At 40.1% G+C, this 19,836-nt stretch overlaps 1 protein-coding gene across 4 annotated transcripts in view; it reads left to right on the forward strand.

Annotated features, from left to right (window-relative positions):
• Nucleotides 1-19,836, forward strand: part of mark1 (MAP/microtubule affinity-regulating kinase 1) — a 91,785-nt gene that overhangs the window by 19,051 nt on the left and 52,898 nt on the right. For all 4 annotated transcript variants that reach the window (XM_035746993.2, XM_035746996.2, XM_035746997.2 and 1 more), the window contains exons 2-3: nucleotides 52-255; nucleotides 10,805-10,858. In XM_035746993.2, coding sequence (XP_035602886.1) covers nucleotides 52-255; nucleotides 10,805-10,858 — 258 coding nt within the window. The remainder of the gene's footprint in view (nucleotides 1-51; nucleotides 256-10,804; nucleotides 10,859-19,836) is intronic.

Here is a 19,836-nt window from a genome sequence, read left to right on the forward strand (position 1 = left end):
TTTTTTTAAACCGACACGTTGTTCATCTCCACACATGTCACATTCTTACAGCACACTTCTGTGGAGGGCTACCAGGAGCCCCCGGCCCCTCCGGCCAAGTCGGGAAGTCGGCACAGCCTGCCGAGATGTCGGAACTCTGTGGCGTCCACGACGGAGGAGCAGCCACACATCGGGAACTACCGGCTGCTCAAGACCATTGGCAAGGGGAACTTCGCCAAAGTCAAGCTGGCCCGGCATATACTGACAGGACGAGAGGTACGTTTCCTCCATTATGGATTTTTTTATTTATTTTTAATTTTAATTTATTTCACCTTTATTTAACCAGGTAGGCATGTTGAGAACAAGTTCTCATTTACAATTGCGACCTGGCCAAGATAAAGCAAAGCAGTTTGACAGATACAACGACACAGAGTTACACATGGAGTAAAACAAACATGCAGTCAATAATACAGTATAAACAAGTCTATATACAATGTGAGCAGGGAGGTAAAAAAGGCAAAGGCCATGGTGGCAAAGTAAATACAATATAGCAAGTAAAACACTGGAATGGTAGTTTTGCAATGGAAGAATGTGCAAAGTAGAAATAAAAATAATGGGGTGCAAAGGAGCAAAATAAATAAATAAATTAATTAAATACAGTTGGGAAAGAGGTAGTTGTTTGGGCTAAATTATAGGTGGGCTATGTACAGGTGCAGTAATCTGTGAGCTACTCTGACAGTTGGTACTTAAAGCTAGTGAGGGAGATAAGTGTTTCCAGTTTCAGAGATTTTTGTAGTTTGTTCCAGTCATTGGCAGCAGAGAACTGGAAGGAGAGGCGGCCAAAGAAAGAATTGGTTTTGGGGGTGACTAGAGAGATATACCTGCTGGAGTGTGTGCTACAGGTGGGAGATGCTATGGTGACCAGCGAGCTGAGATAATGGGGGACTTTACCTAGCAGGGTCTTGTAGATGACATGGAGCCAGTGGGTTTGGCGACGAGTATGAAGCGAGGGCCAGCCAACGAGAGCGTACAGGTCGCAATGGTGGGTAGTATATGGGGCTTTGGTGACAAATTAATACTCTGGCAACAGATTTGTCACTGTCATTTAGCAATTTGGTCTTTTGTTGGATTCCTTTTCATTTAAGACTGATTACTTAGACAAAGATTAGCCCAGGCGTAACCAGGGTCTGTTTTCAATTTAAATGTGGCTAAAGATACTTATACTGAAAAAATATATAAATGCAACATGTGAAGTGTTGGTTTCATGAGCTGAAATAAAAGATCCGGAAAAGTGTGTCATATGTACAAAAAGCTTATTTCCCTCAAATTTTGCGCACAAATTTGTTTACATCCATGTTAGTGAGCATTTCTCCTTTGCCAAAATAATCCAATCCATCCACCTGACATGTGTGGCATATTAAGAAGCTGATTAAACAGCATGATCATTACGCAGCTGCACCTTGTGCTGGGGACAATACAAGGCCACTAACATGTACAGTTTTCTACACAACACAATGCCACCAATATCTCCAAGTTTTGAGGTAGTGTGCAATTGGCATGTTGACTGCAGGAATGTTTCACCAAATCTGTTGCCAGAGTATTAATTTATCTACCATAAGCCAATGTTGTTTTGGAGAATTTGGCAGTACGTCCAACCGGCCTCACAACCGCACGTGAAACCACGCCAGCTCAGGACCTCCACATCCGGTTTCTTCAACTTCGGGATCATCTGATACCAGCCACACGGGCAGCTAATGAAACTGAGGAGTTTTTCTGTCTGTAATAAAAGCCCTTTAGTGGAGAAAAACTCATTCTGATTGGCTGGGCCTGGCTCCCCAGTGTCTGGGCCTATGCCTTCCCAGGCCCAACCAACCCTTGCCCAGTCATGTGAAATCCATAGATTAGGGCCTAACAAATTCATTTCAATTGACTGATTTCCTTTTATTGAACTGTAACTCAGTAAAATCATTGAAAATGTTGCATGTTGAGTTTTTATATTTTTGTTCGGTATAGATTCCCCACAACAGACAATTGGAACAGATAATCAAATGGTTTACGACAAAGAAAACTAAAAGTAATAATTTTGTAAACTATTTTTTTTTTCACTTAACACTGTTAAACACCATCAAATCAGCTCCAAGAGATTTTAATTTTGAAAGTCTTTCCACACATAATATGTATGCATGTAAGCAAGGTTTGAAGTTATGTTTTAGTCATATTAGATCTGTTTTATAGTTATTTGTAATTATGTTCCGGCCCCTTGACCATCCGCTTGAGAAACAATTGGCCCTCGGCTAAATCTAATTGATGATCCCTGTTCTAGAGGTCATGTTGATTCATCTTGAGTATTTTATTTTAAATGCCTAAACAGAAAATAACCAATTTTTCCTTCTTTCGAATTGGTCTCACGCGCGTGGCATGTCAAGTTTGTTGCTGTTATTGACCTTGTTGAAAATTGCATGCGTCTGTCTTGTTTGGTACACACACAGAAATATTTAGACACTGGATTCATGCCAATAGCTTAGCAATTACATGTAAAGACTCAGAGGTGTGGAGTTCCTAAAGTTTATACATTGTTTGCATGTCCACATTTCTCTGGATTTTTGCTTCATGGGCTCAACAGCTGAGTGAAAAGGGAATCTGGAGAAATACAGCACCAAAGTACTGTCCCATATCTCTATGAAAGCAGATGTTAAAGGAAAATGTATGTTTTTCTGTCCTTAAAGGTAGTTTAATGTCCCCACATCACATGCCTTTGGTTGCTTTGATCCAGTCTATGCCCTCATACACAAATGTGTTTAAAAAGATGAGCACCAAATAAACAGTGCTTATCTTTTCATTTTGGATTGCAACAACAGGTGGGATGTGGATTTATCAACATCTAACCACTTTTAGTCTGAAAACATCTGAGACTTTGGTTTTGGAGTGAACTGTCCCTTTAAAACAAGGAAGTGAACTGTCCCTTTAAAGTGTTACTGACAGCATTTTAACTACTATTCAGATATGAAACAATCATATCAGTCAAAAATATCAAATTCCCAGTTTATGCTTCAAAACCAACTTTATAAGTGGTTTTAAAAGTAGGTTCCATTTGAGTCTACATTCCATGATGTACACTCGCACATTGATGACATAATAGATGAATGCAGTTCAATGTATGATTTAATATAATTCACCTATACATTTCTTGGTAGTCCAAAAAATATTGCTCTTTAGCATGTAAATCACAGCTGGCCTTGTACATTGTTTGCTGCCTCCATTCGGGATGCACGGTTTCAGTTTCCATTACTCCAATATTTTGGACAAAAACTGACAAATTTAACAAATTCAAACTCTAGCAACACACGTCAGTCATAACGTGGATAATAGGCAAGAGTATCTATTTACAGTTGATTTACAGTTGAAATCGGAAGTTTACATAAACCTTAGCCAAATACATTTAAACGTCAATTAAAATGTCAATTCCTGACATTTAATCCTAGTAAAAATTCCCCGTCTTCGGTGAGGTTGGATCACCACTTTATTTTAAGAATATGAAATGTCAGAATAAGAGTGATTTTATTTCAGCTTTTATTTCTTTCATCACATTCCCAGTGGGTCAGAAGTTTACGTACACTCAATTAGTATTTGGTAGCATTGCCTTTACATTTTTTTAACTTGGGTCAAATGTTTCGAGTAGCCTTCCACAAGCTCCCCACAATAAGTTGGGTGAGTTTTGGCCCATTCCTCCTGACAGAGCTGGTGTAACTGAGTCAGGTTTGTCGGCCTCCTTGCTCACACACGCTTTTTCAGTTCTGTCCACAAATTTTCTACGGGATTGAGGGCAGGGCTTCTTGATAGCCACTCCAATACCTTGACTTTGTTGTTCTTAAGCCATTTTGCAACAACATTGGAAGTATGCTTGGGGTCATTGTCCATTTGGAAGACCCATTTGCGACCAAGCTTTAACTTCCTGACTGATGTCTTGAGATGTTGCTTCACTATATCCACGTAATTTTGCTCCCTCAATGATGCCATCTATTTTGTGAAGTGCACCAGACCCTCCTACATCAAAGCACCCCACAAAATGATGCTGCCACCCCCGTGCTTCACGGTTGGGATGGTGTTGTTCGGCTTGCAAGCCTCCCCCCTTTTCCTCCAAACATAACCATGGTCATTATGGCCAAACAGTTCTGATTTTGTTTCATCAGACCAGAGGACATTTCTCCAAAAAGTGCAATCTTTGTCCCTATGTGCAGTTGCTGGCTTTTTTATGGCGGTGTTGGAGCAGTGGCTTCTTCCTTGCTTCTTCCTTGCTGAGCAGCCTTTTAGGTTGTCGATTATAGGACACATTTTACTGTGGCTATAGATATGTTTGTACCTGTTTCCTCCAGCATCTTCACAAGGTCCTTTGCTGCTGTTCTGGGATTGAGTTGCACTTTTTGCACCAAAGTACATTCATCTCTAGGAGACAGAACGCTTCTCCTTCCTGAGCAGTATGATGGCTGCGTGGTCCCATGGTGTTTATACTTGCGTACTATTGTTTGTACAGATGAATGTGGTACCTTCAGGCATTTGGAAATTGCTCCCAAGGATGAACCTGACTTGTGGAGGTCCACAATTTTTTTTCTGAGGTCTTGGCTGATTTCTTTTGATTTTCCCATGACGTCAAGCAAAGAGGCACTGAGTTTTAAGGTAGGCCTTGAAATACATCCACAGGTACACCTCCAATTGACTCAAATGATGTCAATTAGCCTATCAGAGTCTTCTAAAGCCTTGACATCATTTTCTGGAATTTTCCAAGCTGTTTAAAGGCACAGTCAACTTAGTGTATGTAAACTTCTGACCCACTAGAATTGTGATACAGTGAAATAATCTGTCTGTAAACAATTGTTGGAAAAATTACTTGTGTCATGCACAAAGTAGATGCCCTAACCGACTTGCCAAAACGTTAGTTTGTTAACAAGAAATGTGTGAAGTGGTTGAAAAACAAGTTTTAATGACTCCATCCTGGGTGTATCTAAACTTCCGACTTCAACTTTATGTAGTAAGCTAAAAACACAGAGCCTAACGTTATCTAGCTAGCTGCTAGGAGGATGTCAAATCAAACTTTTTTTGTCACATGCGCCGAATACAACGAGTGTAGACTTTACTGTGAAATGTTTACTTATAAGCCCTTAAACCAAAATAAAATATTTACCAAGTAGACTAAAATAAAATGTAACACAATAAGAATAACAATAACAAGGCTATATACAGGGGGCACCAGTATCGCGTTAGTTTGTGGGGGTATAGGCTTGTTGAGGTAGGTGGGGGTGAAGGGGTGAAGTGACCTATGCATAGGCAACAAACAGCGAGTAGCAGCAGTGTTCAAATAGGGAGGGGGGCAGCAATGTAAATTGTCCAGTGGCGATTTCATAAATTGTTCAGCAGTCCAATGGCTTGGGGGTAGAAGCTGTTGAGGAGCCATTTGTTCCTAGACTTGGCGCTCCGGTAGCAGAGAGAACTGTCTAGCTTGCGTGACTTGAGTGTCTGACAATTTTATGGGCTTTCCTCTGACACCGCCTATTATATAGGTCCTGGATTGCAAGGAAGCTTGGCCCCAGTGATGTACTGGGCCGTTCGCACTACCCTTTGTAGATGCCGAGCAGTTGCCATACCAGGCGGTGATTCTCTCGATGGTGCAGCTGTAGAACCTTTTGAGGATCTGGGGGCCAATGTCATGTCATTGGAGGAGTGGGTGAGTGAGTATTTCCCCTAATATTGTTTTTTTGGTGGCTATACACAGCTAGACATGCAAGTGTCATTTGGTTACAGTAGCTAGCAAGAACTTCAATTATTTTTATCCTGTTACCATATCTCTTGTTCACAAATTCACTCTGGCGATTTACTCCGATTTCAGAGCACTCTCGTCTGAGTAAGACTAATAGCCGATGAATTCACGAATGTTCAACGCCGACTGAATATGGACGGTGTCAGTAAACATGGGCCAAAAAAGTTAGATAGTCAGGAACGCTCTAGATAACAATATGTAAACAGCCTAACTGGTCAGAGTGTGGTGTTCTCTCATTTGTGTCTGGAAGTAGCGAGCTAGCCAACTTTAGCCAGTTAGCTTGGTTGCAGACAAGTGCCACAAGGATGAGTAGGCTACAATTCCCCATTGTTTATCATTGCAATTTTGACAGCCAACTTGCTCAAACGGTTTGAAGGTTTATAAAATGTTCCTTCGTAAGATTTTAGCTCATCCTTGCTCTGGCTAGCATTAGTTGTTGATGTGCATAACTGAGGGGGAGAAAGCCTACCTTTTTTCATGGTGGTTCCATCAATAGGACTGTAAAGTTCACAAATGTAAGAAGACTCCCGCGGTATTGATATATTTGCAGACATCCATTCAGGTGTATTTTGTGGCTTTTGGCGAATGCGTTCTAATGATCTAAATGATCTATAGACTCAAGTCGCAACTCTCTGTAAACACACAGTCCAGTTCCAAGTGAATGATGGCAGGCCTGTGTGGCTAATGGCTTGTTTGCATGAAGGCCTACTGTAGTTACATTTTAGTAATTTAGCAGGTGCACTTACAGTGACTTATTACCGCCACACCGGCGGTCACGAGTCATGATGGCAGTCAAATTCCACGTGACTGTTTAGTCACGTTAATTAGGTTTCCCCAACTTCTGATGCTGCCGATGGTCATTAGTAGCCTACCAAACTTGCTAACTGCCTGGTACTCGGCACTCTATTGTCCCTCTAATCACTCTGACATCAATGCAAATGGTATCAATTTTTATCAAACACTTCATGAGAGCCTTTGAGCTCATGTTGCACAGCATTTCTATAGGCAATGCAATTGCATGAGAAACATAGTGATGGCCTCTTAAAAAGCTGATTGGATCCTCTTTTTATAGGCTAGGCCTATATTTATTTCTCAACTTTCCTAATATTAAGAACATTGCATCTCTTCACAACAGGAGTATAGTCTACCTGATTGGTATGAAATTAACTGGGAAAAGCGCCCTCCAATCGCATAGATGACATGTATTTTTTTTTCTTCCTGTTTTTAGACAGTTGCATGATAGTGGTCTATTCTAAATCAAAACTATCTTCATACATATATTATTTAGAATATGTGAAGAGCAGATTGAATCAAAAATAGGCTAATATTGTCACCCATCAGACTATCACTTGTGAATGAAACCATGTCTTTTTTTGCGACTTTTTCAAATCATAATCGCACACCTCATGTAGTCTAGCCTATAGGCCTATATGTTTTAGTAAGGTTAGTATCACACCTCATGTAGTTTAGCCCATAGGCCTATATGTTTTAGTAAGGTTAGTATCACACCTCATGTAGTCTAGCCCATAGACCTATATGTTTTAAGGTTTGTATCACAACCAAAGTGGCCAAATTAAACTGATTAATCCGCATTACACTGGGTGTAGAGTCTAACCGGCATACATATGCAGCGCATGAGTTTCAAGTTTGAGGAAGAATTTTCACCATAGAAATGCACCTCTTTTATTAAAAAAGCATTTTGCGGTCACTTTTGAGAATGGTGTTTTCCTGCTAATGGCACATTTGCGCTTATAGCCTACTGCTGTGTGTGCATTGCTGTGCTTATAATGTGAAGAAATAGCCTAATAGTTTATCACCATTTTTAAGCTAAACATTCTGATCTGTTTTTTTCTTCTACTTGTGGTTGTATTAATTTGGGATCTATCAAATCCCACAACTGTCCCAGACTGTTTGGAATATTTATTTCTAGCATTGAACAGGTCAACTTCTGTACTATGGGGATAGTAGATTGAAATAGGCTAGTGCTTTTGCTGTGCGTTAGGCCTACTCATCTTGTTGGCAGATGAAAAGTAAATTACAGTTCTTCCTATATCTTCAATATGCACCTCGGAATTGGATAAGAACGAACGCAATTCCATCCTTGATGTGTCTGTCTTCACTTGTGAGAGACTCAATCACTTGGACATAGAGCCATGTGAGTGAGCGGTGCTTCTGCAGGCAGTTGGGAGAAGGGAATTATAATTATTATATTCAGCCCAAGGGCCACTGGCCGCAAGAGGCATGGATTTTTTTAGGGGGCATCAAGGCCACAAAGGGGATGCAGCTGGGAAATTTGAGGCATTATCAAGTGCTTGTCAAATTGTGAATGAGAGACTGATGAAGTGTGTACAGCCTGTGCAAAACAACAAAGCAGAGCTCATGCCTTTTCATGTAACTGTATTTAAGTCATTAGAATCGCATCATGCAGCCTTAGAATGTATTAAAAATCAACACGTAATAGCCCAACATTTGTATCACAACTGAAGTTACATACATAACTCTGAAATAAGAATATAGGAGTACCTGTTTCTTTAACTGCTCAACACAGAATAGCCCCATGTGAGCACTCCCTCAAGTTGTTTGGAGAAAATATCCTTTCTATTTTATTCCCTTATGTTCAGTTGTATTCTTCGTACTATAAAATAATGCCACGGTATTCTAAGCAAATCTTGTCTGCTAAATGAACTATTGTACCCCACAAATATATGGCATAGCAAGATCAGGGCCTAACATAAGGACAACTCAGATTATGCTATTTTGTTCTTGCTCTTCATTTCATGTTTCTTTAGATTTGTGTAAAATTAATACTGGATTTATTGTGATGGTGTAGGCTATATTATTAAATGGATTTATTAGACTTTAAAATGTAGATGTTCCAAAAGTCTGCATCAGTGGCTTGTATGCTATGCTAAACGTGTTTTATGTTTAATTGACGTGAGACCGGCAGTTATTTGCTTGACAATAAATGGCCCACAATTTCATGACTGCCATAGCCCTAGTAGTGAGTGCATACATTTTGATATGTTTTGTAGTGGTCCCCGGTGGGAATCGAACCCACAACCCTGGTGTTGTAAGCGCCATGCTCTACCACCTGAGCTGACTGGCCATGGTGCACTGGTCTGCATAGACTCCAGTCCTGGACGAGACATGTTTTATTTAATGCAGTGTTTATTAATCGTCCAAACGCACAGCCGCTTTCCCACTATATTGCTATAGAATTGTTTTTGGAATGCCCTTTTATATGTAATTCCCAAACATTCTAAGAATTTATGAACATGTGAAAATGACTTAAGTGGTCGCTTATCAGAACATTGTTAAAAAATAGTGTAATTCTCCTGGGGGTGTATATGAACATATTTTAATACGATTTGATGTTGCTACAATGCTGTCAGCCACTTTAAGACAAATCAAGAGTTAACAAGATATGGCTGCATTGGTTGCTCTCACCACCCGTTGACCTCAACCACTCAACAATTCTCTTTCAGTGTTGGCCAAAACCTCAGCGCATTTTAAAAAGTCTACTCTTGAAATGGAAATAACTTTGGCTGGGAACTCTGACCCAGCATGAGCCACAGTGTAGGTTAAATTATTGATGCAATGTACGTCAGTACTCTCGCCAGAGTGTTGAGTGAGATGTTGTTACGTGTGAAATCAAACATTCCGGTATGCCTACTAAGAGATTGGCTGATAGGATGCGAATGCTTATGGTCTCACGAGCCTGCTGTTTCTACCCAGTAATGGTGTCTGATTTACATATCCATATTTCAGAAGAGGAGGCACTGTTCTTTGCAAGCGAGGTATATTCTACGCTGCCTATGATTTGCTTTGTGCTAGTGTCATATCCTATCCCAAAAATGATTGTGCGTTGATTATAGTGATTATGGTTCATTGTAGTCTAGGGGACTGATGCAACCTTTCTCAGTGACTCTTTAAAATGATCTATGGCACTCTGGGGAGTACGAGAAGAATTTCACATGTGTCTTTAAAGGCACAATCTGTAACTTTCACTTCAAGTGCAGCAGTAGCCCTTTTGACTGGTTTCTAATTTGTGGGGGTGGATCTGGACAAATGGAACTGCCAGTGAGTTATTATAGTGTCTTTTTTTTAAATGGCGCTTCTTGCTGAGAAGTTTGTACACCAACACAGGCCCAAATAAATTACCTTTTTCCTCCTCTCAATTCCACTCTGTAGCAGTTAATGTTTTGCACCAGGAGGACCAAACAGCATCACTGCACCAGCTCAGATTTGAACCAACAACCCTCTGATTCATAGTCTTTAAAGCAGCCACAGTCAAATGAAGGAGTGTCGCTTTAACTGTTGGACATAACTTGTCTCTTTTAGAATGGTTCATCTCTAGACATTTCTAAGACCAGCCTCGTCTGAAATGATGGTTGAGGAATGTCATTACAGCCACCATCTCTGTGTGTGGGGCTCGCGGCTGTCGCTGTGTGTCTGTTGGTGTGTGCATCCAAATTTACATTCTCATACTGTCCATTCAAAACATTCATCAGTTTGTGCATTTGCAGCCTTCCTAACAGGGACAGTGTTTATCTATTTTGTTTAGCTGGCAGACAGCAAGAATTAGGCCTGAATAGATTTTCAATTTTGAGCTTGAGTTACCCAACCCAAGTCTGTCGATTTCTGCATTCTGGCGACTTGATCCCCCTGTTCTGAGGAAAGCACACCTTGTGTGGTGCTAACCATGATGCTAATTTACCATTTAATCATAACTTTCTGCCTGTATCCTAAATGGCACCATATTCCCTATATAGTGCACTACTTTTGATCAGGGCTCATAAGGCTCTGATCAAAAGTAGTGCCCTATACAGGGAATATGGTGCCATTTGTGACACAGCCTCTCTCTCGGAAGCTCCTCAGACTCCGGTAAACCTAGGTCAGGATTAGAGGATCAAAACCTTCCATTGTCAAACACAAAATGGGCGATGTCACAGGGCTTTGGCCTGATGTGATTGGTGTGTAATGTCTATTTCTTGTTTGTCTCTGCTTCCGAAGGTTGCCGTGAAGATAATAGACAAAACGCAGTTGAACCCCACTAGTCTACAGAAGGTAAGGCCTCACATTCAAACTTCTCTTTCTCTCTCCCTTTTTCTCTTTCTTCTCTTCCTCTCATCTCCTCTCTCGCTCTCTCTGTTAGACACGGTCTAACATGGGTCACGTCAGCACAGAGATCAGATGATATCTATACAGCCTCCCTTTTGGGTTTTGCGTCAGACACCGGATGACATTGTGTACGAGAGACCAGAGCCACACAAGGGCCATGCTCGTGAACTTTTGCTAAAAATATTGGTCTTAAATGGCTTGTTGCTATCTTTTCTCATAGGCCAACGTGGCAAAATTAGCCACGATGCTGGGGCCGACTAGCTGAGCAGATAATTATATCCTTATCAGCCAATAAAAATTGTCGACGTAGTTGGACCTGATTCCAACACTTTCACCAAAGCATCCTAACCAGAAATCAATGCACTACATCCCATGTAAATATGGGTATTGACAATTAACTCAGTGAACAGTGCCTAGTTCCTGATCTATCTATCACAACTTGTGCTGTAATTTTTAATCCCCATGATCACCTTTCCTTTGAAATGTCAACTAACATTCATTGATGTATTGTGTTGAAGAAAAATAATTCAGTCATCAACATGAAAATTAAGTTTAAGAATGAATTCCATAAGGAAATAGCCGTGTTCACAAACACATTGCTAGGACCTAATAATCATACTGCATGGACTATGCCACCAAACAGTTATATTGGTCAGGAAAAAATACACCAAGTTGACAAGACCACCATCATCTTCAGTCTTTTTATGATTGATCTAGATGCGAATATAAATGCATAATCCGCTTAGAAGCTTGGTTAAAAAATGATTTTTAAGCCTGGAGACATGGATAGTGAATGTGTGCCAGTAACCACGTTTCCATCATTTCATGCGGATGAATTACCTGACGCATGAAACAAGTCACGACCGGGCTGATGGCAACGTGTTATGCCAGTACAATTTTATAAATGCCAACAATTTATTTGTTCGACATCTTTTTGTTGGTCAAATAAATATGCGAGAAATGGTGGTGGAAATGGCTTTCTGTGCAAATATTGATATAATAACCAGCCTATTGAAGTCAACTTGACGTGACATGTCACGTGACATGACGTGACATGTTGTGTGGTCCTCCCACTACAACTCGGGGAAAGCATGCAGTTTATTAGACTACAGATGAAATAAGTTAAGATGAACTTCCCTGGTCAGTGTGCAAGGTAATGAATGAGCTTTATGCTCCTTTCTGATAAATATCAAGGTTCTTATTCTGGTGACATGATTATTGATGCTTGGCTGCCATTTGACAAATACAAGTAATTACCGCTCTTATCCATAATAATCTCAATGTAGGTAGCCTACCCGCACTGAATCTGTGAGCTGTTGGCTAGAGCACATGTGACAAGACCAGAGTGGGCACATTTGCAATATATAATGCTCAAGATTTGTGACAAAACCATCAGATAAAAATGTGATGGAAACACATTAAACTTAAATTACCATGTACCCAGTGAAAAATATAACCGCAAATGTGCAGTACGTCATCACGCACAGCCTTTTATCTGCAGAAAGTCTTTTTGATGGAAACCTCTCTGGTGGGAAAATGCAGATTTGAGAATATTTGCATAAATCTGTGGCAAATTGGATGGAAACCTAGCTACTGAGGTTGAATGGGCAATACAAAATATTTAATGGCCTTTGAACGGAGTATGTAAAGTAGGTGCCAGGCACACCGGTTTGCGTGTCAAGAACTGCAACGCAAGTTTTCACACTCAACCTTTTCCTGTGTGAATCAAGAATGGTCCACCACCAAAAGGACATCAAAGCCAACTGGGCATATCTGTGGGAAGCATTGGAGTCAACATGGGCCAGCATCCTTGTGGAATGCTTTTGACACCTTGTAGAGTCCATGCCTAGACGAATTGAGACTGCTCTGAGGGGAAAAGGGGTGCAACTCAACAGTAGGAAGTTGATCCTAATGTTTTGTACGCTGTATACTGACACACTCCACTTACCATTTAAGACCAATGTTTTAAACCAAAGTTCACGAGTATGCCCCCCCAGGGTTCGTTAACCTCTTGCAACGAGCAATCCCGTATCCGGGATCCTATTTATAGCCTCAAGCTCATTACCATAATGCATCGTTAACTATTCATGAAAATCGCAACTGAAATAAATATATTAGCTCTCAAGCTTAGCCTTTTGTTAACAACACTGTCATCTCAGATTTTCAAAATATGCTTTTGAACCATAGCTAAACAAGCATTTGTGTAAGAGTGTTGATAGCTAGCATAGCATTAAGTCTAGCATTCAGCATGTAACATTTTCACAAAAACAAGAATAGCATTCAAATAAAATAATTTACCTTTGAAGAACTTCGGATGTTTTCAATGAGGAGACTCAGTTAGATAGCAAATGTTCAGTTTTTCCAAAAAGATTATTTGTGTAGGACAAATCGCTCTGTTTTGTTCATCATGTTTGGGTAAGAAAAAAACCCGAAAATTAAGTCATTACAATGCGAACCTTTTTCCAAATTAACTCCATAATATCGACAGAAACATGGCAAACGTTGTTTAGAATCAATCCTCAAGGTGTTTTTCACATATTTATCGATGATAAATCATTCGTGGCAGTTGACTTTCTCCTCTAAAGAAAATGGAAACGCACATGGAGCTGGAGATTACGCAATAATTTTGACTGAGGACACTGGGCGGACACCTGGTAAATGTAGTCTCTTGTGGTCAATCTTCCAATGATATGCCTACAAATACGTCACAATGCTGCAGACACCTTGGGGAAACGACAAAGTGCAGGCTCATTCCTGGCGCATTCACAGCCATATAAGGAGACATTGGAACACAGCGCATTCAAAATCTGGACCATTTCCTGTATGAAATTTCATTTTGGTTTCGCCTGTAGCATTAGTTCTGGGGCACTCACAGATAATATCTTTGCAGTTTTGGAAACGTCAGAGTTTTTTCTTTCCAAAGCCGTCAATTACATGCATAGTCGAGCAATATCTTGTTTAAAACGGGAACGTTTTTTATCCAAAAATTAAAACAGCGCCCCCTATCTCGAAGAAGTTAAAACCTTCCTCCATTTTGGCTCCAGTTGGCTTGCATGACTGTTGGTCGCTTTCGATAAAAGCATCTGATAAATGGCCTATAGTAGTTGGATAGTTTAACTATCTCCATCTAGTGGCCAAGTTGACCCGTTTTAACAATTGCAATTGGATGGTGTCTTTACCGTTTAAGGTCTCTGATAGGTTGAGTTGTTTTTTTAGCTACTGGATGTAATGATCTGCTCAGCTGGCCATCCCCAGAATCGTGGCTAATTTTGCCAGGTTGACCTGTGAGAAAAGTCATTAGCTTGCCATTTAAGACCAATGTTTTAAACCAAAGTTCACGAGTATGCCCCCCCAGGGTTCGTTAAAACCTTCCTCCATTTTGGCTCCAAGCCTTTCATAATAACAACAATATGATGTCACATGACTTTTGCTGCCAATGTAAATTCAACATCTTAAACATAGTTTAACCAACTGGGTTTGTCTGTGGCTCTGTGAGAGACCAACAGTAAATGCTTATTACCTTTGATGCAGTGCTTTCCTTGGTTCGGAAATGTGGTTGGGTCTATGGCAAGGCCTTGTGATATTTAGAGCAACCTTGTTGTGTCTAGGTCTGATAGGAGGGGCTTAGCCGTAGATAATCTGGGTTTGGTGGAATAGGATTAAGTTGCACCTAGACACTGATCTAACATCAGTTAAGCCATTTTCACCACCTAATTGTCAAAGGTATGACCGGGAGGGTAAGCTGGTCCTAGATCGGTTGTTAATGGAAACGTGTACCTAGAACGGTGTTGGTAGACAGTGTCTTGGTGCGAACTGCACCCTCACTAGATCCCTTTCAGAGTAAGTATTTTTTTAAAGTGTTGTCCTGTGTTTTGAAATGTAACGCATCTGCGACACCTGCAAGACTTTACTCTTTCAAGTAATTTAGCCATGACACAACAACGAACCTGAACCAAAAGCTTCTGTCCATTTCAAACCCAGAGCTTATTTGTGAGCTCTATCCGTGGTCTCGAGGGAAGTGTTTTCGGTTCACTAGAAATACGAGCCTGAAGCGGGAGACAGAGAAGCATACCAGGTCTCCTCTTTTTGCATTGAAATCCAAACACCAACAATCCCCTCTAGAGCTTTGGCAGAACATGTCATCTGGTGCGGCCTGGGGAATGAAACGTTGGTCATTACAATATCATTATTATAGGTTTACATGCAGACGGCTCCTAGCAAAGCACACAAATAAACCCAAGAATTTGTGGGATTGCTGAACTGTAATTTCATAAGCTAGCGATTACTGATTTATTGAGTAATTCATACATTTATCTTGATTTTGTTTGGAAAAAGACCATTGGGCATGTTATTATCTTAATGTTTTGGGTATGGGTTATGACCGTTTAATGGATGAAGAAAAGTGTGTTATGACGATTGTATACAATCAATATGTTGGCCTATTTTGTGCCTCAAATATGCTAGGTGTAACTAGCTGGTCTTGTGCTAGGTGTAACTAGCTGGTCTTGTGCTAGGTGTAACTAGCTGGTCTTGTGCTAGGTGTAACTAGCTGGTCAAGTCGCCATTGCATTTTCAGCCTTTTAAATGTATTCCGGCATATCTATATACTGTGGTATATTAAAGGTCCCAATGCATTTTTCATCTTAATATCAAATCAAGAGTGTTTTCTGATTTTATCAATAACAAATGTGGCAAAATTCAGAATGTAAAATGCACATAAAGTCAACATTGTATTTGGATTCAGTCTTATCTGGTGAACTGCTGGGTCCTTACCTTTGGTCTAATAATTTTCCCATAATCTCAACTGTTCCCTTTCAATTGCTACCATTCTTATGCTTTTCATATTTTTTCTATAAGAAACATTTCGATTTAGTCCTATCCATATATGCCAATTCTCACGAATGTGAAGGGTTTGGATGGAGTGTCACCATGCGACTTCCGCCTTTGGAAGTTAACATCACAGGCTTCCGGTTGTTTACACACCACGCAGTGTGTGCTCGCGTTTCAGCTCAGTAATAAGTCACGTAAGAGTATCCCTCTCGCTCATTCTCTCACACAACAAGCAGTTCTGGTGGTGGATGTCATTCAGAACACCCTGCATCGGCCAGTCTAGGATGGGTGGATGTATGGATGATCTCAAAAGATAGACTGATAGGTGGACATACAGAGTTACACAGAAAAATATCATATTTTAGGTAAAGCTTTCTTTTAGAACATGAAACAGGACATAGGCTGGCTTGTGACTTCACAGGAGGCAGAATCTGTCGATAATGGCCCGAGACACTTATAATGTGAGGGCCATCCACGCTATCGTATTCCAGCTGATCAATAGCTCGCATTAGGCCACATCCTCCCCCAGCCATGGGTGCTTTGTCCTTCAACACAAAGGATGCACGTCAATAGTCTAAAAAGGCCTCCTCTCGTCTCCTTTTCTTCCATCTGTGCATACCTGAAATAAGGTTGAATATAAATAGTTTAGAGACCTCGTTTTATTTCCAAGCGAAAGCAAATTCCTAAAAGGCATTCAACATATTGCTGTCACTTTATCCCGTGTTTTCAGATCTGTGCAGATGGAGAGGAAGCTGCATTAGACTATCGAGACGCACGCGCCGTGAGGTCTCGCGTTATAAGAACACGGTGTGGGATTTGTCAAAGCTCTGCGGGCCTGTTACCCCGCTACTATTCTGCTACATGTTTTTTCCCGGTGTGGTCGGAAAAGCTGAAATTGGCCCACTTGACCATGCTGCAAAGTACCTCCCAAGGGAAGGAATTCTCAGGGCCTGTTTTCCGATTAATCATTTGAGACTGCTCTCTGATTGACAGGAAAAATGCCAAGGGGGGTGAATACTTTCGCAAGCCATTGTGAAACATTTAAGTTATCTGTTTTAGATTATCTATACTAAATATATTTACATTAGGGATGTCAAATGATGAAAATAATTGAGTTAATAGCATTAGTTAATTGTGAATAATTCCTTTTTAAAAAACAATTTGCTCAAATTTGGCCTTAAAATATTTTTACATTTTAAAAAGCATTGCATTGAGTTACAGGCAAACTATGCTTTAATTTATAAGGTACGGAAACACAAAATGATCTACATCAGAATGTTTTAATAGGAATTTTCCACATAGCTTTAAGTAGGCCTACTCGCTCATATCAATGTTCTTGAAGCTTAACACTTGCACACAGCAGTCTCTCTCACTCACTCACTCACACACACACACACACACACACTCACACTCACACTCACACAGCTTTAATTACTGTTAATGCTTCAAGCATTCTAAATTATTGTAACTATAGCAGGGTTCCCCAACTGGCGGTCCGAATTTGGCTTGCTGGTGATTTTATTTGGCCCCCCCGAGTTCTCTAAACAAATAACTACTTTAAAAAATATAATTGATGGATATTAAACACTGTAAAAAATACCAGCAAATAAGCTCAAAGTAATTTTTTTATACATTTTTTGGGAAATCTGTGCCAAAGTATTTCCAAACCTAATATGTGATCGTGTACAAATGTAAGCAAGATTTGAAATTATTATGTTTTAGTCAAATGTTTTAGTCAAATGTTATCTGTTTGGGATTCTTGCAGTCAAATTATTTGTAGACTTAATTATGTTCTGGCCTGCGGCTGAATCTCGTTGATGATCCCTGGACTATAGGGGATACAAAGAACAGAGCTCTTAAACTTGTCCAACAATGTTATTAAAACACTTTAACCATCTGTACTGTTCAGATAACTTTACACACATAGGCCTGCATATACTCTCTTATTTAGATTTTTATTTTATATACTGAGACCAAGGTCTCTTTAACAGATGACCCCTGAATTACAAAAAAAGACATGCAAAGACATGCACGATAAACACATTCTTCAGTAATATGGTCCATAATCAGCTTTTTGAATTGCCAGAACATCAAATGTAAAACAGCAAAAGCAGTGCGATACAAACAACAGAGTTACACATGGAATAAACAAACGTACAGTCAATAACACAATAGAAAAGTCTATATACAGTGTGTGCAAATAAGGTGCAAGAGAACTAAAAGTTGATTGACCAAACTAGAGACCAAAGGAATTTACAGGGTTAGCCATCATTGAGACTGGGTGTCGTAACTTGTATGTCTACATTTTAGTAATGATGTTAGGTGCAGTGTGACTTTTTGTCATCTCAGATTTTCAAAATATGCTTTTCAACCATAGTAAAACAAGCATTTGTGTAACAGTATTGATAGCTAGCGTAGCATTTAGCGTTAGCATTCAGCAGGCAACATTTTCACAAAAACAAGAAAAGCATTCAAATAAAATCATTTACCTTTGAAGAACTTCGGATGTTTTCAATGAGGAGACTCAGTTAGATAGCAAATGTTCAGTTTTTCCTGAAAGATTCTTTGTGTAGGAGAAATCGCTCCGTTTTGTTCGTCACGTTTGGCTACCAAAAAAAAAACCAATTCAGTCATCAAAACGCCAAACTTTTTTCCAAATTAACTCCATAATATCGACTGAAACATGGTAAACGTTGTTTAGAATCAATCCTCAAGGTGTTTTTCACATATCTCTTCGATGATATATCGTTCGTGGAAGTCTCCTCTCTCCTCTGAATCACATGGAAGAATGCTTGCAGCTGGAGATTATGCACCAATTTCGACAAAGGACACCGGGTGGACACCTGGTAAATGTAGTCTCTTATGGCCAATCGTCCAATGATATGTCTACAAACACGTCACAATGCTGCAGACACCTTGGGGAAACGGCAGAAAGTGTAGGCTCGTTCAGGGCGCATTCACAGCCATATAAGGCTGCCTCAAAAGTTGCTCATTTCCTGTTTGAAGTTTCATTGGTTTCGCCTGTAGCATCAGTTCTGTGGCACTCACAGATAATATCTTTGCAGTTTTGGAAACGTCAGTGTTTTCTTTCCAAAGCTGTCAATTATATGCATAGTCGAGCATCTTTTCGTGACAAAATATCTGGTTTAAAACGGGAACGTTTTTTCATCCAAAAATGAAATACTGCCCCTAGTGTTCCAAGAGGTTAATAAATGAAAACATTGCAACGTGTCGACCTATGTGACATCAGAGGGCCAACCAACTTTCTGGTAGAGAATTACTCTCTCTTACACTCACGCTCACACTTGACTATGATTTTGATTACTCCATTGTTGGGAAAGAGCAAGCAAGAAACTCATTTCACTGTACTCTTGCATATGCAGCCTACCTTTTTGAAGAATCTCTTTGAAGACCCTATTCCTTTTCAGTTATTCCTGTGCCATTCAAGTTTGTGCATAGCCTAGTCAGTGGTCAAGTTCAGGTTGCTAGCTAAGTAACATGACTAGCTAGCTAAAAATATGTTGTTGTTAAACCAACAAATAGCGCCTCACGAGTAGTTTAAAATGGCCTGTGACATGCGCAACAATCCGCGGCAGAATGAAAAAACAGCTCCGATTTTTAATATTGGGCATAACTTTTCACATGATTTTGGCTAGAGGCACACGGTCTTCAGCCATGCAAAGCCGCAAGCACTGCCTGCAAGCAGTGTTGTGTTCTGCTCTTAAAAGGGTCCTTGTAGTGAAGAAATGGAGACATGATTAACGCCGTCCCAAAAATATGGCGATTTAAAAATGTTGCGCATTAACTTTGACAGCCCTAATTTGCATCTCATTAAATAACTAAAACACACTTTGCAATGGTCTACAGTAGCTTCAACAGCACTTTATAAGGTAGCACCAGGGTGTTGCCGGATGACAGCTATTTTCCCATCCTCCTCTGGGTACATTGACTTCAGTAAAAAACCTAGGAAGCTCATGGTTCTCACCCCCTTCCATAGACTTTCACAGTAACTATGGCAACTTTTGGAGGATGTCCTCCAAACTGTCTGAGCTTTTGCAGTATGAACTGATATGTTGTCCACCCAATAAAAGGAT

This window comes from Oncorhynchus keta, chromosome 32 (assembly GCF_023373465.1).
Source record: "Oncorhynchus keta strain PuntledgeMale-10-30-2019 chromosome 32, Oket_V2, whole genome shotgun sequence".
In the NCBI taxonomy this organism is placed as follows: Eukaryota; Metazoa; Chordata; class Actinopteri; order Salmoniformes; family Salmonidae; genus Oncorhynchus; species Oncorhynchus keta.